Genomic DNA, 25,035 nt, shown 5'->3' with positions numbered 1-25,035 from the left:
TCAGCCATTTGTTGCTTCATCCTTCCTGCACTAAGCTGCTTTTACCCCTGGATGAATGTCTCCTGAATTATTCCCAGAAACTCTTGCCATTGCTATTCCACTGTCTTTCCTGCTAGGCTGCCCTCTTAGCCAATTCTACCCAGCTCCTCCCTCATGCCTGTGTAGTTGCCTTTATTCAGCTGTAATACCATTATCTCTGATTCTATCTTCTGTCTGTCAAATTGCAGAGAGAATTCAGTCATTAGATCACTGCCTCCTAAGGGTCCCTTCACCTTGAGCTTCCTTGCCAAGTCTGCTTCATTGTATAACAACACTAAATCCAATATTGCCTGTTCCTTGGGCTCTAAGCTGCTCCAAAAAGCCGTTTCATAATTCCTTTTGCAATCCACTACCAATTCGATTTTCCCCAGTCCACCTGCATATTGAAGTCCCCATGATCACTAACTTTGCCTTTCCTACATATTGTGGTGTATCTTGCACCCCAGCTCCTGATTACTGTTTGGGGGCCTACACGTGACTCCAGCTATTGTTTTTTTTAACCTCTGCACTTCCTTAACACTCTCCACCCGCATTCTGCACCATCTGACCCTACTTCGTTTCTTACTATAGGTATTAATTTTAATTTTGTTCCTTACAATAAGGCACCCCTACCTCTGCCCACCTGCATACCTTTTCAATAGGACGTGTATTCAGCTCCCAACCCTGACCTCTTTAGAACATGGAACAATACAGCACAGAACAGGCCCTCGATGTTGCACCAACTTCTGAACTATTCTCAGCTCGTCCCCCTACACTATCCCATCATCCATGTGCTTATCTAAGGATTGTTTAAATCTCCCTAATGCAGCTGAGTTAACTACATTAAGCATTCCACCCTCTTGCCACTCTGCAGTAAGAACCTGCCTCTGACCTCTGTCTTCAATCTATCACCCTGCAATTTGTAGTTATGCCTCTTTGTACAAGCTGGCATCATCATCCGAGGAAAAAGACTTTCACTGTCGACCCTATCTAATCTTACCATCTTGTATGTCTCTATCAAATCCCCTCTTAGCCTCCTTGCCAATGAGAACAGGTTCAAGTCCCTCAGCCTTTCCTCATAAGACCTTCCCTCCAGACCAGGCAACATCCTGGTAAATCTCCTCTGCACCTTTTCCAATGCTTCCACATCCTTCCTGAAATATGGCGACTAGAACTGTACGCACTATTCAAAGTGTGGCCGCACCAGTGTTTTGTACAGTTGCAGCATGATATTGTGGCTCTGGAACTCAATCCCTCTCCAAATGAAACCTAACAGTGTATGCTGTCTTAACAGCACTATCCATCTGGGTGGTAACTTTCAGGGATCTATGTACATGGACTCCAAGATCCCTCTGTATAAACGACGAAGAATCTTTCCATTGACCTAGTACTCCGCCTTCCTGTTATTCTTCCCAAAGTGCATCACCTCACATTTTAGCTGCATTGAACTCAATTTGCCACCCCTTAGCCCAATTCTGCAGTTTATCCAAGCCCCCATGCAACTTGTAGCATTCTTCCACACTGTCCACTACTCCACCGACTTTAATGTCACCTGCAAACTTACTAATCCATCCACCTATGCCTGTGTCTAAGTCATTTATAAAAATGACAAACAGCAGTGGTCCCAAAACAGATCCTTGTGGCACACCCCTATAAGCGGACTCCAGGCTGAGTATTTTCCATCAACCACCACTCGCTGCCACCTTTCAGAAAGTTACTTTCTAATCCAAACCGCTAAATCACCCTCCATCCCATGCCTCTGCATTTTCTCCAACAGCCTACCATGTGGAACCTTAGGCTTTAATGAAGTCCATGTATACCACATCAACTGCCCTACCCTCATTCACATGCTTGGTCACCTTCTCAAAAAAAAACTCTGGTGTCCACCCCACTGTTCCTGCCAGTTTTGGCTTGCTTACCTTATTCCTTACACTACTTGCATTCTGATATAATCTGTTAGCCCTGTCTTCTATCATGTCTTTCTGTAGTCTGGAGAAAATGTAGGATAAAATCCTCCACCCACCACCCACCCCCTCCCCCCTCTTCTCTCTCTCCTCCCCCCCCCCCCCCCCCCCCCCACCCCAAACCGTGCTCTGTTCCTCTTAACCTTACAAAACCCTTGCTGACATACGTGATCTGAATCATGAGGCATTGTGCAATGCCGTAACTTACAAGATCTCTTGCGATATATTTCCTGAATGTGACCCAGAATTACAGAACTTGTCAACGCTGGGATCCCTCTACCTGATGTCAGACAGCTTTTGAAAGCTACTTTGGGTCTGTCTTCCAGTTACCCTGCAGTGTCTTGTGGAGTGCTGATTCTCCTGAGGAAGGCTAACATTGCACTGAACTCCGTTCTCTCATACTCTTCTCAATCCAACAGCATCTTCAGCCGCCACCTTTCCATAGCTCTGTAATCAATGTTCAAAATTTAATGCAGGCACTGCTGTCAACTTGGGAATTCCTGCACGCAATGTGAATTCTTTTAAATTTTTTTTTTAAAAACTCCTAAAACTTTCCCCAGCCCCCTCAGTTGTGGGGTTTATTTCCCGAGTGCAAGCCGCGAGATAGCGAGTGTGCTCTGTTTAAAGATTTCTCCTGACAGGTGGGTTTGAAAGCCCACCAGTACAGGGAGGGACTGAGCACCAACCTGAATTTGGCCTCTTCCTTGACTTTAAATGCCTGTCTCTGTCTCCCCTTAAACCAGGCCTCCGGTTAATAATGGTTCCGTGTGGTTGGAAGGTCTGTACCAGCGGTGACACTTCTGAACCTGTGAGCAGAGAATTGAGTGTCCATTCCATTCTGTCCCCAGTACTGTTTGTTCCTGAATCTGACACGTGTTTCTGTCCTGTATCATGATGTGTAGCCTTGAGAAGCTGTTTGGGGTGGGGGTGGATGACCAACAGTATTGGAAAAGACTGCTGCTTTTGTCTGCAGTGTATTGAGTCAGCCCTGCCCAGAGTGTGGGGAACGATTTTACTCGAGGTGGGCGGGGGGAAGGGGATGAGCTGTTGAGATGGCTCTGAACCCTGTAGGCTGTCCATCTTTGTCCCAGAATAAGTGATCATCCTCACTGCAGGATTAGACATAGGAGCAAAGTTGGCCATTCAGCCCATCCGGTTTGCTCTGCTGTTCAATGGCTGATCCAGCCTACTCTCATCCACCTTGTCAAGGTCTGTAAGCGTCTTTGTTGCAGTTAGGTGGCCTCTCCTCAATTCCAGTGAGTACAGGCCCAAACTAATCTTACTCAACTATTCCTTTGTACTGCGGACTGAGTGTACCAGCCATGGACTGTCTCCAATATCAGTATATATTCACTTGGGTAAGGGGACTGAAACCTTTGCTTTGGTAGTTGCTTGGGAGGGGTGAAGGCTGGGTCAGCATCTGTTTCCCATCCCCTGTTGCCCTTGGAGGTACCTGTTGAGTTGCTGTCGGTACAAATGTTTGTTCACAGTATTCCAGCTGGGGTCTGACTAATGCTTTGTGTAGTTTTACCAAAAACTCCATCTAGTATCTTCCCTTTATTGCCAAGAGAAAAGGCCAACGTTCCATTTGTCCTTGCCCATAACCTGCTGAACCTGGATGCTAACTGTGATTCGTGGGCCTCATATTTTCCCATGTTCTGTTCCAATTTCCATATTTTCTTTGCCCACTCACTGTATCTACCTCCATCCCTCTCTGCAGACTTCAGTCACTAATGACAGTCATTATGATCCCAGCACTGATCACTCTGGTGTTGCTTAGAGGGTGCACCCTGGACATGGCCTGCCTTATCTGACTATCTTTTCTATTAGAGAGCCAGTCCCCCCCCCTCTCTCTGCTCCTGCTGGCTGTTAACTCTGTGTCTCTGTGTGCAGTCTTCTCCCACAAACCACCTTTTTTAAAAAAAAATTGAGATCCAGCTTTATGCCTGTCCTCTAATTTGATATTGATTCTTACAGCTTTAACATAGGGAGTTAGCTGGCTTAAAGGTGCTACAAGACTGTAGAGCATTGTACAGCACAGAGACCCTTCAGCCCAAATCATCCATGCTGACCAGAGATCCTAAATTAGTCTAGTCCTGTTTCCCAGCCTTTGGCTGGTATCCCTCTTAAACCTTTCCTATTTATGTCCCCATCCAAATACTTTTTTTTAAATGTTGAACAACACTGGCATCTCATTCCGTACATACCCCCCCCAACCACCTTAAACCTATGCTCCAGCCCTGTCCAAGTCTTTGAATCACCTTATGAAACTCAGCATGTCGTGCACAGCTTTCCCAATACATAGCCATTAAGTCACGGTTGGTCGTTCCCACTTTGTGAGAGCTGTTCAGTCTGTAACAGGGTGGTTTCCCCCCTTCCCCCCCCCCCCCCCCCCCCCCCCCCCCCGATGTTAAGTCATTTAAATGCTTAATCTTAAGTACAGCCAGTGTTCAATTTGCCCACCCTCTGGGCTTCAAAGTGTAAACCACCTGGGCTGCAGGGCAATGGAGTTTGAGGTCGGAATGTCGGGTTCCAACTATTTCCATTCCTGTTTCCCAGCACCCATGGGAAATACTTGTGTCCAGCAGTTGTACTAAGGTCATGGTTACATTGATTGTATGACAAATCTAGAAGCCTTGATATTCACAGCCACAATTTCTGATCTCACCCGTCACTTGCAAGTTGGTATCAACTAAGTGGCCATGAAGCTGTTTAACTGTGAAAGCCCCACTGATGCACTGTTTTCTCTCTGGGAAAGAAAAGCCCCTGTCCCTACCCCACGATCATCTCTTCAGGTGAATGCGCAGACCACATTGTTCAGGGTTGGCAGGTTTCAGCTCTCTAATTCCTGCTCTATTTCTCCAAGCCCTGGTTTTGTTTTGGATCGCCAGCTAACTAACGCACTGTGCTTTTTGTCGGGTTGTTAATTTGATGTGTCACAAAGGCGGCTGCTTGTTTAGCTGCAGTAGAGCAGCAGGAAGCCTGTGGTGGGGGAAGTGGATCAACTGATCTGACTGGACTAGAGGCAGCAGTCTGGTATTGATGCACAGAAACACCACCTTTTTTGGTCCAACCAGCCCATGCTGAATGTAATCCCAAACTGCCTGCCTGCTCCAGGCCCATATCCCTCCAGACCATAAGGCCATTCAGCCCATCAAGTCTGCTCCACCATTCAATCATGGCTGATATACTTCTTGAGCCCCAAACCTTTCCTATCCTTGCACTTATCCAAATGTCCTTTTAAATGTTGTAATCCTAAACTTTGGAAGTTTATTCCCCCCACACCACCATCTGTTACAAAAACAATTTGGCCCTCGTTGGTTTAAGTTTCTTTTCTCACCTTAAGTATGCTCCCAGTCTTGAAGTGCCCTACCCAAGGGGAAAGAAAGCTGCCATTAACACTATCTAAACCCTTTGTGATTTTGCAAACCTCCTATAAGGTCATCTCTTAACCTTCCTCCAGTAGGGAAAGCCAAGTCCCAGCATTTTTTCACTCCAACCTTCCATACCCTGTCGGGCTTTGCAGAGGTGGCAAGGGGAGAGAATATCCAGTTCAGTAGAACTGTGTGCTGTCTGACTGCTGCATTGGTTTGTAACCCTGTCTGCACGCTGGTTAATCTGAGGTAACTCCTTTCTCCCCTCAGCCTGCTTCAAAGCACCGATTTTATTGTGAACACTGAACGTTTCCTTAAACACGACATTGAATCCCACTGATTAAGGCAGTTACTGTCAGTGACTCTGCAGGCTGACTGCATCATGGCTCATGTTTCAGTCTGGCTCAGCTATTCTCTCTCAACTTGTCGAGTCTTGCTCTGTTTTTTTTTAAAATGCTGGGTTATCTCTCCTGAAATCCTCCTGACTCAGCATCAGGCTCTGTAACACCGTTAACTTTATCACTGTTAAAATAAATTCCTTTAGCCAAGATGAGAGACTGAGCCAGATGGTGAAACCTTTTGGACAGGCAGTGAAAAGGCATGGCCACAGATCAGTCTCTCACATCTGAAAGAGGTGGGGGAGATTTAGGGAGGGAATTTGTACAGAGTCTTGGCAATGAAGGTATTCACTGCAGTCCTTCCCCCAAAGCGGAGGACACTAAGTTTAGCTGAGGTTGGATCCAGTGTCCCTCTGTCTCCATCGAACACTCCCTGGACTAGTACGGTATGTGGTTACTTGGAGTAAAGCTCCCTCTGCTGCCCTACCTTTGTAGTGCACCAAATTCTCCATAGTCTGAGCTGTCTCAGTTGTAAAGATGGAGAGCATGGAAGCAGAACCTTTGGTCCACGTGAACCAGACATGCCTAGTTTGGCTGATATTCCTCTAAACCCTTCCTATTAATATCCAATTTGAAAGGCATCCCTTCAATAGAATTGTACGAACCTACACACTTTATACACGCAGCACTCGGTATGAAGACCTAGCCCCTCAGACCTTTTTAAATCTTTTAGCCTCTCTCCTTAAACCTATGCCCTCTAGTTTTAAACTCTACCCACCCTAGAGAAAAAAAACTTGACTATTTACCCTAACCCCTCCTTTTTTATAAATCTCTATAAAGGTCACCCCTCAGCCTGTGACACTCCAGCCCCAGCCTCTCCCTAGAGCTCAAACAACATACCACTTTTGGTGTAATAAAAGCTAACAAAACTGAACCCAAGTTAAGGTTGAAAACCCCAAAGTTGCCACCTCAGTTACCATCGAACACCTGAGCAGGATTGAATCTCTGAGCTGGCTCCGATTCCATGCTGACTCCTCCTGGACCCCTTGCCTATGTTACTGGCCTACTGTTCAGTCCTGTCCAGTCCACAGGCCACCCAGATGTGGCCACAGTTATGTAAACAGGCATCCATCGAGCAGTGACTCTCTCCTCCTCCTCCTCCTCCCAGGTTCACGCCTACATCATTTCCTCATTAAAGAAGGAGATGCCGAGTGTGTTCGGCAAGGAGAACAAGAAGAAGGAACTCATCAACAGCCTAGGAGATATCTACCAGAAGATCGAACGGGAGCAACAGATCTCTCCGGGTGACTTTCCCAGCCTGAAGAAAATGCAGGTACGTGAGCTTCTCTCTCAACCTCCTGCCCTGACACCACAGCCTGCTGACGCCTGCTTCATCCCTGAACCCCCCCCCCCCAATCCCTGACACTGAGGCTTAGCTACAGTTGGCGATTTTACACTTTTTAGGTTATTGGTGAAGGGAGATGGCCAGGAATTATGGAGTTAGGTTACAGGAAGGTCATAAGCTCATTGTACAGTTTCTCTCCTTGAGAGAGAGGATGTACTGGCACTGGAGGGGGTGCAGACAAAGGTCACGAGATTATTCTGCCGGTGAGGGTTGGCTTATGACTGAAGCAAAAGTGGTGCTGGAAATCCATCCAGATCAGAGTGGTGCTGGAAAAGCACAGCAGGTCAGGCAGCATCCGAGGAGCAGGGGAATCGACGTTTCGGGCAAAAGCCCTTCATCAGGATTCAGACTGATGGTAGATTGAGCAGACTGGGATTATACTCAGTTCAATGTAGAAAAAAATGGTAGAGGGGGAGAAGGGGAGAGTCTTTTCAAAACATGAATGAAGGGAATAGCTAAGAGGCTGTTCCCACTGGCCGGTGAAACTGGAGCTAGCCTCAAAATAAGGGGGAGCAGATTTCGGACTGAGCTGAGGAACTTCACCCCAAGGGTTGTCAATCTGGAATTCCTTGCCCAGTGAAGCAGTTGAGGTTACCTCGTTGAAGGCAGAGATTTTTGAACAGTAAAAGAATTAAGAGTTACGGTGTTCAGGCAGGCAAGTGGAGCCGAGTTGGTGTAAAAAATCATGGAATCCCAACAGTGTGGAAACAGGCTGAATGGCCTGTTGAGTCCACACCGACCCTCCGAAGACCAGTAAGTAATGCAGTGATGTCAATCCATCTGGGTGCTCAAAGCCTAATCTCTCATTCCTCTTCAGGCATGAATCGGCAAGTCTGCCCATGAGAGGTCAGGGTGCAAGAGGCAAAATTTCACTTGAAGGTAGCTTGCACTGTGTGAGTTATTCTGTCTCAAAGGTTAGGCCACTGTTGGAATGTTGCATGCAGTTCTGGTCTCCTTCCTATCGGAAAGATGTTGTGAAACTTGAAAGGGTTCAGGAAAGGTTTACAAGGATGTTGCCAGGATTGCAGGGTTTGAGCTACAGGGAGAGGCTGAACAGGCTGGGGCTGTTTTCCCTGGAGCGTCGGAGGCTGAGGGGTGACCTTATAGAGGTTTATAAAATTGAGGGGCATGGACAGAGTAAATAGGCAAAGTCTTTTCCCTGGGGTCAGGGAGTCCTGAACTAGAGGGTTTAGGGTGAGAGGGGAAAGATATAAAAGAGACCTAAGGGGCAACTTTTTCACCCAGAGGGTGGTGTGTGTATGGAATGAGCTGCCAGAGGATGTGGTGGAGGCTGGTACAATGACAACATTTAAAAGGCATCTGAATGGGTATATGAATAGGAAGGGTTTGGAGGGATATGGGCCGGGTGCTGGCAGGTGGGACGAGATTGGGTTGGGATATCTGGTCAGCATGGACGGGTTGGACCGAAGGGTCTGTTTCCATCTCTGACTCTAAAAGGTGGAAATTGGTCTTCTCTCATTAAGCAAATGATTCAGCCTTTTCATGAAATAGTTTCTGAATTTGTGGAGGGCACTAAACTGGGGATGGCCAATACTGAGGAGGATGACAAAGGTGTATTGGTGGACTGTGTGCTCCAAACTCTTTCTTAATCAATAGAAGTATGCAGAAGTGGTATTATCCAGGCCATTAATCTAGATTATTTGGATGATTAATTGAAACTAATTAATTAAATTGGGACAATTAATCCAGAGACCCAGTTCATGTTCTGCAGATCCAGGTTCAAATCTTGCTGACCTAATGGTGGCAATTGAATACAGTAAAATTGTTGTGGTTCTGTTCGCCGAGCTGGGAATATGTCTTGCAAAAGTTTCGTCCCCTGTCTAGGTGACATCCTCAGTGCTTGGGAGCCTCCTGTGAAGCGCTTCTGTGCTGTTTCCTCCGGCATATAGGGGATTTGAATCTGCCGCTTCTGGTTGTCAGTTCCAGCTGTCCGTTGTAGTGGTCGGTATATTGGGTCCAGGTCGATGTGTTTATTAATTGAATCTGTGGATGAGTGCCATACCTCTAGGAATTCCACTGACAACCGGGAGCAGCAGATACAAACCACTATAAATGCCAGAGTAAACATCACCGAAGCGCTTCACAGGAGGCTCCCAAGCACTGAGGAGGTCACCTAGACAGGGGACAAAACGTCTAACACAAATTCCCAGCTCGGCGAACAGGACCACAACGAGCACCCGAACGACAAATCTTCTCAAACGAACAGTAAAATTGTGCAGCGGAGTCAAGTGATCACCTTGGCCGTTGGTCAGGGCATTGAGTACTGGAGTTGCACATCTTTATCCTGAGTGAATTTTTTAAAATTGCACCTCGTTAGCAAGGCCCTCAATTCTGGGCCAGAGTTAAAGTGGGGGGGGCTTTGTACTGAGACCTGACCGTGTTGCAGGAATGTGTAGGGGAAAGGTATTGCTACAAGCACTCCATACATGGCAGGCACCAAGAAATCCAGTCAGGAATTCACGAGAAATGTCCTTGTGCAGAGAATGGGAGAACGTGGGGTTTCCTGTCTAGTTTTCCACCTTTTTTAAGATGAGATGGTGTCACTTTAAAAAAAAATCAAAAAGCTGCTGGAGAAATTTAGCAGGTCTGCAGAGAAACTTCCAAATCCTGGACAAGTCCTACCAGACTTTTAACATGAATGGGTTTTTCTCTCTGTGCAGATGCTGGTGGGCCTACTGAGTTTCTCCAGCTCCTTGCTTTTACTTCAAGCCTCCAGCATCTGCTGTCATCTCCAATGCAGCGATGGGTGGAGGCTCTATTAGAGCTGACTGTGTCCTGGATTGGGCTGGTTTCTGTGCCCCTCCTGTGGTGAGAGGTGGCTGGTTAGGTTAGTCACTGAGGATCTGCATAACATGATCTTTTTGTCTGTCTCAGGAGCACTTGCAGACGATGGATTTCACCAAGTTCCAGAGCCTCAAACCCAAACTATTGGACATGGTTGATGACATGCTGGCCAATGACATTGCCCGCCTGATGACCATGGTACGTCAGGAGGAGGCACAGATGCCCAAGCAGATTGTCCATGGTGGTGCCTTTGAAGGTACAATGAACGGGCCGTTTGGTGCTGGCTACGGTGAGGGTGCAGGAGAGGGCATCGATGAGGTGGAGTGGGTGGTGGGCAGGGACAAGCCCATGTACGATGAGATCTTCTACACCCTGTCGCCGGTCAATGGCAAGGTGACAGGTGCCAGCGCCAAGAAAGAAATGGTAAAGTCCAAGCTGCCCAACACTGTGCTGGGCAAGATCTGGAAGCTGGCTGACGTGGACAAGGACGGCATGCTGGATGATGAAGAGTTCGCCCTGGCCAACCACCTCATCAAGGTCAAGCTGGAAGGCCACGAGCTGCCCAATGAACTGCCTGAGCATTTGATTCCACCCTCCAAGCGGAGACATGAGTGACTTCCCTACCGTCCTCCCTCACCGCCCCCTCAGCCTGTTTTCCTTCTCTTTTTCCCCCCCCCCCCCCCCCCTTCCCCAACCACCACCACCACACCCTCCTCCCTTCACCTTCCCACATCCAGTGGGGCGCTAACCAAAGTGGTCAATGGCCAGTTTGAACACCTTTGTCTCTTTTTGATTTCACATCCCACCCCTCGGGTGCTTTGATTCCTTTAAAACTTGGCTAAAGGTGCACCTTGTGGCTCTGTACTTGCTCACAAGTTGAGCCTAGGCCTTTGTGACCTGGAGAGGCATGTTGTGGCCAGGCTCAGGTTGGCGCACTAACCTCTGGGAGCCATTGTGGACATGCTCTTGTGGGCACCTTGAGGTTTAGATCCTGTCGTACCCACCCAGCAAATCACTGCCCACCCCCCCTCCCACTTTTGGATGCACAGCCACCCCTCTGTGCCGCTTAGAGCAACCCACAGCCACACTCTAGCATGCTGGGGGGCACTTGGCTCATCACAGACCTTCACTCTGTTTTTAAACAAATTATTGGCAAAGGCCTCAGACACTTTGTAAAATGCAGTTGATTGGATGCTCAATCTTTTAAAAATATGCACCTTTTTTGGGGGCTTTTAAATTCCAGATTTGTTTGGGGGGGGGGTGGGGAGTTGGGGAAAATAGTGGAACACAATTTGCTACTTCAGATCTTGTGGAGGGATGTGTGGGGCTGAGAGAAAGGTGCTCTTTCTCTCAGCCTCTGGTCTGGGTGGTATTTTCTTGAGGTGGGTGCAGTCGGGCTTTGCACCTTGATGGATCCAGTCAGTCAGGCAAAAGTGTGGAGCTCCCAAGTGTGTCTTAACCCTCTGTAGTGTTACTGAATTGATTAATGGCAGGGTGTGGGAGTCCCCTCCCCACAGGGATGTAAACTTGTGTGGAAGTGTACAGTTACCCCCCCCCCCCCCCCCCCCCCAAATATGACACCATCTCCGACTGGAGAGCGAGCTACCCCAAAGCAGACCCAGTAATGTCCTCTGCTCCTTTCGGACCCTGGTTGATTTGTGGTGGGGCAAGTCTCTGTAGCCATAGAGGTCCTGCTAATGAAAGCATTTGAGCTGATTCCCCTCCGGGCTGTACTAGAGTTTTCTGCACATACCCTTGTGGGGGAGGGGTAGGGGAGCCAGTGGCGGTGGGTGAATGTGAGGGGATAACTACTTCCCCAACGTCTTGCCTGTTCCTCCTCCTCCCCTTTGTATCTGTCTCTCGCTGTCATCTGCTGTCTGTCGGTCTGTTCCTCTGACTCTGTCCTCCTTAACAGTCTGTCTACCCGCCTCGCTCTGCCTTTCCGGGGCACCTCGGGAAGGAATCAAACTGTGTGGGGATTACGATAGCAGGCCCTCAGTGTGCAATCTCCATAGTTTAAGCTCCCTTGCCTTACCATCCCACCCAAGTCCTTGTGGTTCCTGTGGCCCTTGGCGTTCAGCTCATGGACTGTGGGTTAGCGGAAGGGTACAATCCAGAGACTGACTGGGAATAGCCGTACCCTGGGAACTGAGGCAACCCACCTTCCCTCCCTCCAGTTGTCTTGTGTTCTGTGTCATTGGCTCCCAGCAGCTCTTGTCATCTCCACTGTATACTGTTGAATTGTTGGATCGATGTACAAATAAAGATTTCAGTTTGAAACCAATACGCACATTGGAATCCAATTATCCTATCACTGCTTGGGTTTTTTGGGTTATGCTGCTTTTCTGATATTGTTCAGGCCCAGAGGAGAGGCCTGATCAGTTGACTGGCCAAGCTCACTGGAGTGACTGAGGGGAGGTGCTCTGAGGAGAGAAGCAGCCGAGGGGCTGTACATCAGAGCTGGAATCCTGAGAAGGTGAGCACCTCAGCGTCAAAACAAATTCCAGGCAAAACTGGAGGTCTGGCAGCATCTGTGGAGAGTTTACACTGACTCCAGTGACTTCTTCTGAACTGAAGATAGTTTGGAAAAGGTTGGTATATACGCTGAAGGGGTCAGGCGGGGAGGGGATAGGAGTGAATAAAAGGTAGGTGGAACTCCGCGAAATGGGCCAACAAAGAATCACTCGACCTGAAGTGTTGATTTCTCTCCACAGGGACAGCCAGACCCCTTGAGTTTCTTCAATTTCTTTGATCAGGTCAGCCTGGGACAATGACTTGCTGCCAGTTGAGGAGGGTGGGGGGGGGTTGGTTGCATTAGTGGCTGACACTGAGTTGGTTGCAGTCCATGTGGTAGGTGCCAGGGTTTGGGATGAGAACTTGGAGGTGCTCAGACCCTAAAAATTCTCGAACTCCATATTGAGTCCAGAAGGTGGCAGGGAACCCCAAGTGTAAAATGAGGTGTTCTTTCATCTTGTTGAGTTTTGCTCGAGCCTGAGATGCTGGCCAGGGAACACAGTGGGATGTTAAAATAGCAGGCAGCTAGAAGATCAGGTCATTTTCTCTGTACCTAGGTGTCCTGCAAAGCTCCTCAGTGTTTTGTGTCCCTGTAAGACTGAGCAGAATAACTGGCACCCTGTGATTCAAGCTGATGAGTTATTATCCCTCATATTGAATTGACCCGATCTTCTGGCTGACTGTGCTGTTGCTTGAAGTCAGAAAGGGGAATGAATTAGCCAGAGATTTTGAGGGTCTGGGGGGTGGTGGAGGATGTTATACTGTGCCCTCACCGACATTGACAATCCACAGCCCAAGATTACAGCTGCCTCCGCAAAGCTGGGAGCTTCTGCAATGGGTGACTTTAAAAATAAGTCCGTGTCTCTCTCTCTCTGAAACAGACCCATCTCTGCTCGTCTCTCCCTGATCCCTCTAATTCACAACCACCCCACCCCACCCCTTCCTTAACCTATTGTCCTAAGTAACCTGTTCAGAGGTTATGACCCATCTGAAGCAGGTGGGACTTAAAACACAAGGCTCTCAGTTCAGGGATAGCCATATTCTTTCTTCTCCCCTTTGCATGGTGCTCCTGTGTACCTGTTTTTTAGGTCGTACAGTTGGTGCTTGAAGTGCATTTGAGTGTCATTTGGAGGGAGTGGACGTGGGCTGCCTTGCCCTGGATGGTGTCCAGCTTCAGTGTTGGAGCTGCCCCCCGCCCCCCCCGGGATTCAGGGCAAGTGGAGCGTATTCCACCAGACTCCTGGCTTGGGCCTTGGTGGGCAGGGCCTATGATAGGAAATGAGCCAAAACAAAGCCGAGTCAACAACCGCTTCTTGAAGAATATAAAAAGGAGAGAGTAGTGACTGTAAATGAGGATGGAAATGACGTGTTAATAATGGGGCAACTGCAATGGCAGTGGCACTAAGCCAGTGTCTGTTTGCATAATGCAAGATTGTTTCTTCCCAAACACTGCTGTTACAAACTTGATGAAATTACTGTAACTAGGGTGACAGTGTTCAGAAGATGGGATTGATGGAATTAAAGGCAGGGAAGTCTCCTGCTAGTCTGCACCTGGAGGTTAATTAAAGGAGGTGGTGGCAGAGATATAGTGGATGCATTCGTTATGATATTCCAAAGTTCCCTGGATTGGGAATTAGTACGAGTGGATTGGGCTAAGGGGGCCACCCTTCGTCAAAAAAAGATGAGAAACTACAGGCCAGTTTGGCCTCTGGCTCCACTAACTTGCCCACGACAATCATAACGGAGATCACTCAACCCTTGAGAGAGGAGAGAGAGAGAAACCAGGCTCAATTCACCAGTGTCAGCACTGTTTCATGAAGGGGCAAGTTGTGCTTGACTAACTCGCTGGGGCTCTTGCAGGATGTAACCAATTGAGTGGGTAATGGGGAATCCAGTAGATGTGGTGTATCTGGACTTCCAGCAGGTCTTTAGTAAAGAGATACATCAAAGACTGATGTGGAAAGTGAGATCACCGGGCTACAGTATTGGCTGAGTGACAAAAGCAGAAGGCCAGGAGCAATGGGACCTTCTCCGCATGGTAGTCGGTAACTGGGGTTTGGATTGCTCGTAACTCTTCCTCTTCTTCTCTCCTCGCGCCCCCACCCCTGTCTCCTTTTTTGAATTAGGGTGTCACATTAGTGTGTTGCCAATCCACTAACACCTTTCCAAGTCCTTCCCCCAGAGGTAGGTGAGTCCAAAATTAGATGGCATTGGTTTAAGGTGACGGGAAACATTTAAAAGGGACTGGGGGTGGGGGGGGGGCGGCGGTGGCAGCCTCTTCATGCAGAGGGTGGTATGTCTGGAATGAGCTGCCAGAGGAAGTGATGGAGGCTGCTACAATTAAAAGGTTTAAAAGGCATCTGGGTGGGGATATGAATACGAAGGGTTTAGAGGGATATGGGAGTACAGTAATTTAGGGTCTCTAGTTGGCTTGAACGAGTTGGACCAAAAGGCTGTTTCAAAGCTGTAATCTCTGGCAATGAATGAAGGACTAGACTGATCTGAATAGCATTTCCAAAGAACTGGGCTCAGGCTGATGGACTGAATAGCCTTCCTGTGCTCTGATTTTAAGGTTAAATTGCAGTGGGGCAGATGTGTGGGCAGGGCCTTTGTGCAGCCCACTGTCCTTTTTTAGATGATGGCTGTTGGAGATGCAGACAAGAGATGGGCATGAAAACTGGAGCAGAGAGGAGCTACTTCTGCAATCTGTTGTCAGCACACCCAGGGAGCTGGGACCATTTCGGAAGGGAATCCAGGGGAACTTGATGAAATAAAGGTGGTTGGTGGAACAATGCTGCCCTCTGGAGTGATAAATGTGCATGACAACCCACAAGTCATTGGTCACTGACCTAGTTTCCGCAAGCACTTGATTGGTGCTGCTTAGTCCTCCTGTGTACTGTAGTATGGTGGTCCTCCCTGAAGGCCATTGTTTGCAGCCTCCAACAAGTCTTTACTGTTGTGTACATGGTCAAGAGTTGCCTGCAGAGGCTGTGACTTTTTTTCACTGGTGCATATGAGGTTGTGTGGTGACCTTAGAGGGATATAGATCAGGTGAATGGTCGGTGTCTCTTTCCTTGGGTGTGGGATTTTGAGACTAGGGGCCATACTTTCATAATCCTAGAGCTGTACAGCACAGAAACAGACCCTTCAGTCCAACTCATCTATGCTGACCAGATATCCTAAATTAATCTGGTCTCATTTATCAGCACTTGGCTCATATCCCTCAACCCTTCCTAGTCATATACCCATCCTGATGCCTTTTTTAAATGTTGTAATTGTACCAGTCTCCACTTCTGGTAGCTCGTTCCATACACTCATCACACTCTCTACACGAAAAAGTTGTCCCTTCGATCTGTTTTATCTTTCCCCTCTCACCCTAAACCTCTACCCTCTAGTTCTGGACTCCACAACCCCAGGGAAAAGACCTTGTCTATTTACCCTATCCATGCCCCTCATGATTTTATAAACTTCTATGGCACTCCAGGGAAAACAGCCCCAGCCTATTCAGCCTCTCCCTGTAGCTCAAACCCTCCAACGCTGGCAACATCCTTGTAAACCTTTCCTGAACCCTTTCAAGTTTCACAACATCTTTCTGCTATCAGGGGAATCCAGAATTAGTAGGAAGATTAAAATTTGTGTGATGGGCGACTTTTTTTTAACATAAGTGCGGAATGAACTGTTAGAGGAAAAAGTAGACGCAGGTACAGACACAATGTTTAAAAGACATTTGGGTAAATACATGAACAAGAAATGTTTCGAGGTATATGGGCCAAGTGCAGGCAGGAAGGACCAGTTTAGTTTGGCCTGCCACAGACTGACTGAACCGAAGGGTCAGTTTCTATGCTGACTGATGAATATGATGAGGGCACCAGAGCCATTCTCATGCCCAGAGCTCTTTGAGGATATATGCAAGGCATAGACCCAAATTTCATGGTTAACTAGAAAAATTACAGCTAATATTAAACTTGGAAAGCAAGTATATAAACTGTCCAAAGATGGTTCAGAACATTTTTTAAAAATCAAGGTACTTCTAAAGTCTTTTGAAAAATTTGAGTGCACGAGCAAGCTGGTCAGAAATCCAAAAATGTGCACTGTTGGAATATCGCAGTGCAATTCTGGTCTCCTTCCTATAGGAAAGATGTTGTGAAACTTGAAAGGGTTCAGAAAAGATTTACAAGGATGTTGCCAGGTTTGGAGGGTTTGAGCTACAGGGAGAGGCTGAACAGGCTTGGGGGTGTTATCCCTGGAGTGTCGGAGGCTGAGGGGTGACCTCGTAGAGGTTAACAAAATTGAGGGGCATGGATAGAATTCAATAGAAAAGGTCTTTTCCCTGGGGTGGGGGAGTCTAGGTTTAGGGGTGAGAGGGGAAAGATATAAAAGAGACCTAAGGGGCATCTTTTTCACAGAGGGTGGCAGAGGTATGGAATGAGCTGCCAGAAGAAGTGGTGGAGGCTGGTACAATGACAACATTTAAAAGGCGTTTGGGTATATGAATAGGAAGGGTTTAGAGGGATATGGGCCGGTTGCTGGCAAGTGAGGTTAGATTGGGTTGGAATATCTGGTCAGCATAGACAGGTTGGACTGAAGGGTCTGTTTCCATGCTGTACGTCTCTGACTCTATTTAAGGTGAGACAGGCTAAGTTTTTAAGCAGCTATAGGAGCCTGGAATACAGTCAGTGCTGCTGGTGGAGGCAGACACAATAGTGGCACTTAACGGGGCTTTTAGAAAAACACGTGACCATGCAAGGGATGGTGGGATATGGACCAAGGGCAGGCAGAAGGTTAGTTTAATTTGGCGTTATGTTTGGCACACTATGGATGTCTGTTCCTGTGCTGTACTATTGTGTTCTTAAACAGTCTGAATTTCTATAAAGCTCCAAAGAAGGAATGAATTAATAAGTGAGCATTGGTTCAGTTGAATTAATAATGGAAAATGAGGCACTGACAGGAATTAAACTGCCATTTTGCATCAATCATCACTCTCTGAAGGATGAAAAACATTATGGAGAGAGCAACAAATGGGGACAATTGCAATAACTGGAGAAGTGGTACTCTATAAAATGTGGCCTGACACTTGTCTTAAATAGATGGTGAGACAGCTAATGTATTTTCTAAAAACCCTCTTGATTTGAGGAACGGTCCCATTAAATTGGAAGACAATAAATAACTCTCCTTTAGCTTTTCTCTCCCCCCTTCCTCTTTTGAATAGATACTCTAACCCAAAAACGTGCACCACTCTTGGCTGAACAGTGGGAGAATGCAGAACTCTGGGCTGCAGAGGAATCTAGGTGTTCGAGGGCATGAATCACCAAAGATTGACATTCAAATGGATGAAAAAAATGGAGTCCATGGATGGGAGGCTGGCTTCTGGGGCAGACTGGGCTGTGTTCACAACCCTCTGTAGTTTCTCATGGACCTGGGCAAAAACTGTTGCCGTGATGTATCCGGATAGAATGCTTTCTGTGGTGTGTCTATGAAAATCGGTGAGGGTCATAATGGACATGCTGAATTTCCTGAGCCTCAGGAAGAAGAGGTATTGTTGGGCTGCTTTGACCATCGCATCAACGTGGGTGGGCTAGGGCAGATGAGACCGAGTTGATTGTGGGCTTTTGGAACTCTTTTTCTCTCCCTGTAATAGGGGATGGAAATAGTGCATGACTATCTCAATTGCTGTTTGTGGGATTTTGCTGTGTACAGCCTTGTAACCCAATTCAGGACTGCGGAAGAGCAGGACTGTTCTAGCTGTTCAAATGAGCAATTCACTGTCTCTATAGCTCAAACCTGCAACCCTCGCTGTTCCTGAGAGCGGCTGAGCTCCGCGATGGTCAAGGAGCTCAACAGCTCATCTCCTGAAAGAGCTGAGGCCATTTGGTGCCCGGCTTTAGCGGGCCAGCCAACGGCAACCTCTGCCTTTTTTTTTGTTTAAATTTGGGATGATCCCTTAAACCCAGTTCCCAAGCACATCCGAACATGACCCACAGACTAAACATCTCCCGTCATTCCCCTTGACCTTCAACTCGGGCTGGCAGTCAATGGGCAGACCTGTGTCCTGTAGGGGCTTGGATATCCAGTTGGTTTCTCCGTTTGCGTGAGCTATGGTTGATATTAGCCAATCCTCTCCCTGTAGTGTATGCTGGCTTGCACCAGGGGGTGCTGGTTAGCTGGTGGTGTAAAGGTAGGGAGTCTGATCTATGAGTATTCAGTCATCTCCAGCACACCAGGGTCAAGCTGCTGTTCTGTGTGGAAATAGCTCAAGAGCCCAGACCTGAGGGACAGGGGCATTTACTGGTCAGTTGACTGACCCCATGCTCAGTCTTTTGCTATAAATTCTGTGGTCTGTGATCTTCTACTGCACAACCACCTGATGAAGGAGCAGCTCTCCAAAAGCTAGTGCTTCCAAATAAACCTGTTGGACCATACGTAACCTGGTGTTGTGATTTTTTTTTAACTTTCTAGACCCCCATTGTGCTTTGTTGTAAGACTGTGCTCTTATATTCCAATATTCTACACTTAAATTCTAAATCTGCTCAATGCTACCTGTATGCCTCTATCCAAACTCTTTGTTCTGTACATCGTTACTATGATCTGCTTGTAAACAAAGCTTTTCACTGTACTGTGCTATATATAACAATAAATCAATTGCAGAACCTCTACCGTGTTGCACCAGGCCATTCAGCCCCTCTGAGGAGCGCCCCACGCAGACTCACTATCCTACGCTATAGCCCTACATTGCCTGCATCTCCTTGGACACTTTAACATAGCCAATTCACCTTAACCTGCACATCTTGGGACAGTAGGAAGAACATGCAGACAATCACCCAAGCGTAGAATCAGACCCAGGTTCACTGTGACGCAGCAGCGCTATCCCCAGAGCCACTGCGCCACCTGTTAGCCTAATGCTTCCCAGACTCTTGATCTCTGATAGTCAGACCTCCCTCTGTATCGTCATGGCCATCTCCATGCCTGGTGCCCAGGGTTAGCTGCTGGTTCAAGACTTGGATCATCACATGAGAGAATGTGAATCTCTGATGGCACTCCTCGTGCAGTACTGAGGGAGAGCTGTGCATGGGTTGGCCATCATATCGGCAAGCCCCAAGGTGAAGCTGGGGGGGGGGGGGGGGGAGGAGGGGAGAGGGGGAGAGTGTGTACTTTAAACAGGTTGGGCTGAATGGCCTGTCTGTTTTGCGTTGTATATACTTTGGACTATTTCTCTTGGACAGGAACGAGAAAAACCTTTTTTTGTATCCAGCAGTGGTGTTGAGGGCCTGTATGTATTATCTGTCTCTTGCCAGCCTGGTGGTGGTGGTGGTGGTGAGCTGCTCTCTTGAACCATCTGCTCTTTGGGATGCACAGTGATGTCGACCGAAGATTCCGACCCAGCCACACTGGAGGAACGGCCAATATATTTCAAAGTTAGGAGGGTGAGGGGAATTTGCAGGGGCTGGTGTTCCCATCTATCTGCTGCCCCTTGTCCATTAGATTAGATTAGATTACTTACAGTGTGGAAACAGGCCCTTCGGCCCAACAAGTTCACACCGACCCTCTGAAGCGCAACCCACCCAGACCCATTCCCCTACATTTACCCCTTCACCTAACACGACGGGCAATTTAGCATAGCCAATTCACCTGACCTGTGCATTTTTGAACTGTGGGAGGAAACCCACACAGACACAGGGAGAATGTGCAAACTCCTCTCAGAGTTGCCTGAGGTGGGAATTGAACCTGGGTCCCTGGTGCTGTGAGGCTGCAGTGCTAACCACTAAAGTAATGGGTTCAGAAAGTGCTGTCTAAGGAGTGATCAGGGTGTGTGTGTGCACATCTTAATGGAGAGATTTCGCTACAGCTATGAAAGCTAAAACTGGAGAACTGCACCTTTAAGAAGGGTATGACAACTGTTTATTTACCTGTGGCTGTGAGGTTCTGATTGGATACTGGCACTGACAGTCAGCTGTCTCAGGTGTGTGTGTGTGTGAGAGAGAGAGAGGAGTCGGAGAGACAGAGTCAGACAGACTGAGAGAGGGAGGCGACAGAGTCAGGGAGTGAAAGGGGGAGGCAGAGAGGGAGACAGACAGACAGAGGGTGAGAGGGGGAGGCAGACGGAGCGAGAGAGGGAGACAGAGTGAGATGAGGAGACAAACTGAGTGAGAGGACACAGACAGTGATTGGGGGGGGAGATAGACAGACAGAGTGTGAGGTAGATTGATAGGTGCGTTAGGGAGTGGAGAGGGAGAGCTGAGCGCTGCCTAGAGCAGGGAGCATGTCTACTGAGGAGCGCCTGCAGCAGATGGAGCAGCTGATGGTACACACAGCACCTGGCTTTGGGCAAACTGAACCCCGTCTGAGTGTGGAGACCCTCCTGGATCTGCTGCTGTGCCTTTACTATGAGTTGGTCAGCTCCCCGCTCCGAAAGGACCCGAACATCGCTGGCTTTCTGCACTGGGGTGAGTCCCTGAGTGTGTGAGTGTGAGAGAGAGAGAGAGAGAGAGAGAGAGAGGGACTCTGTGTTGAACTTCTAACTCCTGTCAGGGTGGACCTGGATTGGCCTATTCCAACCAGGGGACTTCTCCCTGCACAGCACAGGGCTGAAGCCTCTCCAAAGTGCAATTTATTAGCCTGTAGTTCAAGCATGTTTATAGATTTCAATGTCTCGCCTGTTTTTCTGTAACCCTGGACAGTGAGCCTGTCTGATTCTCTCTCCCTAACTTTAGGGATCACTGGACAGTGAGCAGGAGCAGGGACCCTCTCTGATTACCCCCTCTCTCAGCCCGGGGATCATTGGGAGAGCTTAATGGGGACAGTGCAGAGGGAGCTTTACTCTCTATCTAACCCTGTGTTGGCTCAGGGGGGAACAGAGTAGAGAGAGTTTTCCTCTGTATCTAACTCCATCTTGTCCCTGTCCTGGGTATATTTGGTGAGGCGACAGTGTAGGGGGAGCTTTACTCTGTATCTCACCCCGTGTTGTCCCTGTCCTGGGAGTGTTTGATGGGAACAGTGTAGAGGGAGTTTTACTCTGTATCTAACCCTGTGCTCTCCCTATCCAGAGAGTGCTTAATGGGGACAGTGTAGAGGAAGCTTTACTCTGTATCTAACCCCGTGCTGCCCCTGACCTTGGGAGTGTTTGATGGGGGGACAGTGTAGAATGAGCTTTCCTCTTTATCTAACCCTGTGGTCTCCCTATGCTGGGAATGTTTGATAGGGACAGTGTAGAGGGAGCTTTCCTCTATACCTAACCCCATACTGTCCCTGTCCTGGGGAGTATTTGGTGGGACAAGGAGGAAACTTCACTCTGTGTCTGACCCAGAGTGCAATTATTGTCACAGAATACAATATGGGCATTAATTTAGTGCACAGAAATATCCCAAACACTGTCGATAACCAGATAATATGTGTGTGGTTAGGTTTACTGAGGATAATAGGAACAGGAATAGCCTATTCAGCCCATCGAACCCATTTTTCTGCACTATCCCATGATATTATTTAGTATCTATGTCCACATTAGAGAGCAATTCTCAATAAGTGAGCCTCCATTATCATCTGGGATAAAGGGTTCCAAAGGTTCCCTACCCTTTTCAGTGCGGAATTCTCCATCCATAATAGCCACCTCCCTTCTCCTGAGAGTGTGCCCCTCCTGGTTCGAGCTGCTTACTTCCTCCACGCATCCACCCAAGTGAAGACCTGTAAGAGTATTATATTTTTCAATCAGATCATCTCTTCAGAACTCCAGAGAATATCGGCCCGTCTTCTCAGTCTCTCCTCATAGGTCATCTCAGGAATCAGTCTGAGAGTCTTTGTTGCACTCCCTCACAGCCACCCTGATGTAAGGGAACCAAAAACCCTACACAATATTCCAGTTACACGTCAACAAAGGGTCCAAATAATCAGAGTCACAGAGATGTACGGCACGGAAGCAGACCCTTTGGCTCAACCCGTCCATGCTGACCAAATATCCCAACCTAATCAAGATCCATTTCCCAGCATTTGGTCCATATCCCTCTAAACCCTTCCTATTCATATACCCATCCAGATGCCTCTGTAATTGTACCAGCCTCCACTACTTCCTCTGGCAGCTCATTCCATACACGTACCACCCGCCATGTGGAAAAAGTTGTCCCTTCAGTCCCTTTTAAATCTTTCCCCTCACCTTAAAACCCTGGAGTTTTGGACTCCCTTAACCTGGCAAAAAGACCTTGACCATTCACTCTATCCACCCCCCCTCATGATTTTGTAACTCTCGAAAAGGTCACCCCTCAGCCTCTGATTCTCTAGGGAAAACAGCCACAGCCCCTCCCAATAGCTCAAACCCTCCAACCCTGGCAACACCCTTATAAATCTCTCCTGAACCCTTTCACAAGGTTAACATATTTCCTATAACAGGGAGACCAGAATTTCACGCAATATTCCAATAGTGGCCTAACCACTTTTGTGGTTACAGCCACAACATCACCTCCCAATGGATGTAGGTTTGCTCACTGAGCTGGAAGGTTCATTTTCAGACATCACCCGACTAGGTAACATCTTCAGTGAGCCTCTGGATGAAGCACTGCAGATGATTCCTGCTTTCTATTTATATATTTGGATTTCTTGGTGATGTCATTTTCTGAGGTGGTCATTTCCTATGGTGATGTCATTTCCTGTCCTTTTTCTCAGTGGGTTGGGAGATGGGGTCCAAGTCAATGTGTTGGCCACCAACCCAAAGAAACCCAAAACATTTAAATGGAAAGCAGGAATCATCAGCAATGCTTTGTCCAGAGGCTCACTGATAATGTTACCTACTATGGTGACGAAACATCTGAAAATGACCCTTCCAGCTCAGTGAGCAAACCTACATCCAGAACCTCAACCTGAGCTATAAATCTTCTCAAAACTCACTATGACCTCCCAATCTCTAGACTCAATGCACTGACCAGTAAAGTCAAATGTACTAAAATCCCTACTTCACGATCCTGTCTACTTGGGATTCCACCTTCAAGGAACTATGAACTTACATCCCAAGGTCTGTTTGTTCAGCAAGACTCCCCCAGGACCCTTTCATTAAGTGTATACGTCCTGCCCTGAGTTACCCTTTTCTTCCCTTGAAAGTGGATAATTTCACATTTTTGCACATTGTATTTCACCCATCGTTGTTCGCCATTGTGTGGTTGTTGGAATCCCCTTGAAGCTGCTTTGTATCCTCCTCACAGCTCCCATTCCCACCCAGATTCATGTCATCAGTAACTTCAGAAACGTTATATTTGTTCCCCATATTGCTGTAGGTTTATGAATCGAGCTTTCTGAATATTTCAGAATGAGAGAATTATTAAAGTCCGCTGGCTTTTGAAATAATGGTTGTGGTATTATCTATCTCCACGGGAGAGGACAACTAGGGCTTGGTTTAATATCCGGTCTGGGAGGGACACTTTTCTTTCTTATTTTGTGATGTGAGAAGTGGTCAGTGTTTGTGGCTCATCCTAAGTGCCCTGCTCAGTCATTTCAGGGAACAGCGAAGTAGCATTGCTATGCACCTGGAATCATGTGTAAGATTTATTAAGACTGAAGATTTATTCCCGAAGGGCGAATTACTGAACCAGATGGATTCTCAACAACAGTCGCTGACTGCTGACACTAATTTCAATAAGAGTTCAATTTCAATCCCACTAACTACCCTACCATGTTCCCAAAGCATATGGGCATCAGGAGTGTCATTGCCCATATGCCACTAATTCATGTGTCTGTCTGTGCATGTGTGTCTGTGTTTCTGCATGTCTGTCTGTACATGTGTGTGTCTGTCTGTGCGTGTGTGTCTGTCTGTGCGTGTCTGTATATGTGTGTGTGTGTGTGTAAAGGGCTTTTGCCCAAAACGTTGATTTTCCTGCTCCTCGGATGCTGCCTGACCTGCTGTGCTTTTCCAGCACCACTCTAATCTTGACTCTAATCTCCAGCACCTGCAGTACCCACATCTGCCTGTGCATACGTGTCTGTGTTTGTGTCTGTCCGTGCATGTGTGTCTATGCGTGTGTGTCTGTCTATGCGTGTGTGTCTGTGTGTCTGTGCATTTGTCTGTGCTTATGACTGTCTGTCTATTCGTGTGTGTGTCTGTGTTTGAATGTCTATGCATGTGTGTCTATCTGCATGTGTGTCTTCGTTTCTGTGTCTGTCTGTGCGTGTTTCTGTGTGTCTGTGCATGTGTGTCTGCCTATGTGTGTGTCTGCCTGTGCATGTGTGTCTGCGTTTCTGTGTCTGTCTGTCTGTGCGTGTGTGTGTTGACCCAGACACGTTCGCTCAGAGTGTAGCTCCACAGCACTCACTATTGGTAATTCAGTAGGTCGTAAGGTGTAGGAGCAGAAATGGCCACTTGGCCCAATGAGTCTGCTCTGCCTTTCAATGAGATGATGGCTGATTCGATCATCTTCAACTCTACTTTCCCTCCTTTCCCTCCTTTTCTCAACCTTACTGATTAAAAATCTATTTCAGGTTTTTTTTAAAATATACTCAATGATACAGTCCTCGAAGGTAAAGTATTGCACGGCTTCGCTACCCTCTGACAGGAGAAGTTTCTCCCTCATTTCTGTCTCAGGAGGGTGACTCCTTGCTTTGAGATGATGCCATCTGGTCCTGGACTCCCCCACACGGGGAAGCAT

The 25,035-nt window shown here is 47.6% G+C and overlaps 2 protein-coding genes across 2 annotated transcripts in view; both read left to right on the top strand.

The window, feature by feature from the left end:
• LOC140457086 (EH domain-containing protein 1) overlaps positions 1-12,188 on the top strand; it is a 37,073-nt gene extending 24,885 nt beyond the window's left edge. Inside the window, exons 4-5 of the mRNA XM_072551057.1 lie at positions 6,863-7,027; positions 9,995-12,188. Of these exons, the coding sequence (XP_072407158.1) occupies positions 6,863-7,027; positions 9,995-10,519 (690 nt within the window). The 3' untranslated portion in view covers positions 10,520-12,188. The remainder of the gene's footprint in view (positions 1-6,862; positions 7,028-9,994) is intronic.
• An 8,265-nt stretch (positions 12,189-20,453) lies between these two features.
• The window catches only part of LOC140457082 (serine/threonine-protein kinase MRCK alpha-like), a 213,167-nt gene continuing 208,585 nt past the window's right edge, over positions 20,454-25,035 (top strand). Inside the window, exon 1 of the mRNA XM_072551052.1 lies at positions 20,454-20,859. Coding sequence (XP_072407153.1) covers positions 20,676-20,859 — 184 coding nt within the window. The 5' untranslated portion in view covers positions 20,454-20,675. The remainder of the gene's footprint in view (positions 20,860-25,035) is intronic.

Source organism: Chiloscyllium punctatum, chromosome 31, assembly GCF_047496795.1.
Source record: "Chiloscyllium punctatum isolate Juve2018m chromosome 31, sChiPun1.3, whole genome shotgun sequence".
Lineage (NCBI taxonomy): Eukaryota > Metazoa > Chordata > Chondrichthyes > Orectolobiformes > Hemiscylliidae > Chiloscyllium > Chiloscyllium punctatum.
This window is presented reverse-complemented; position numbering and strand designations above follow the sequence as displayed.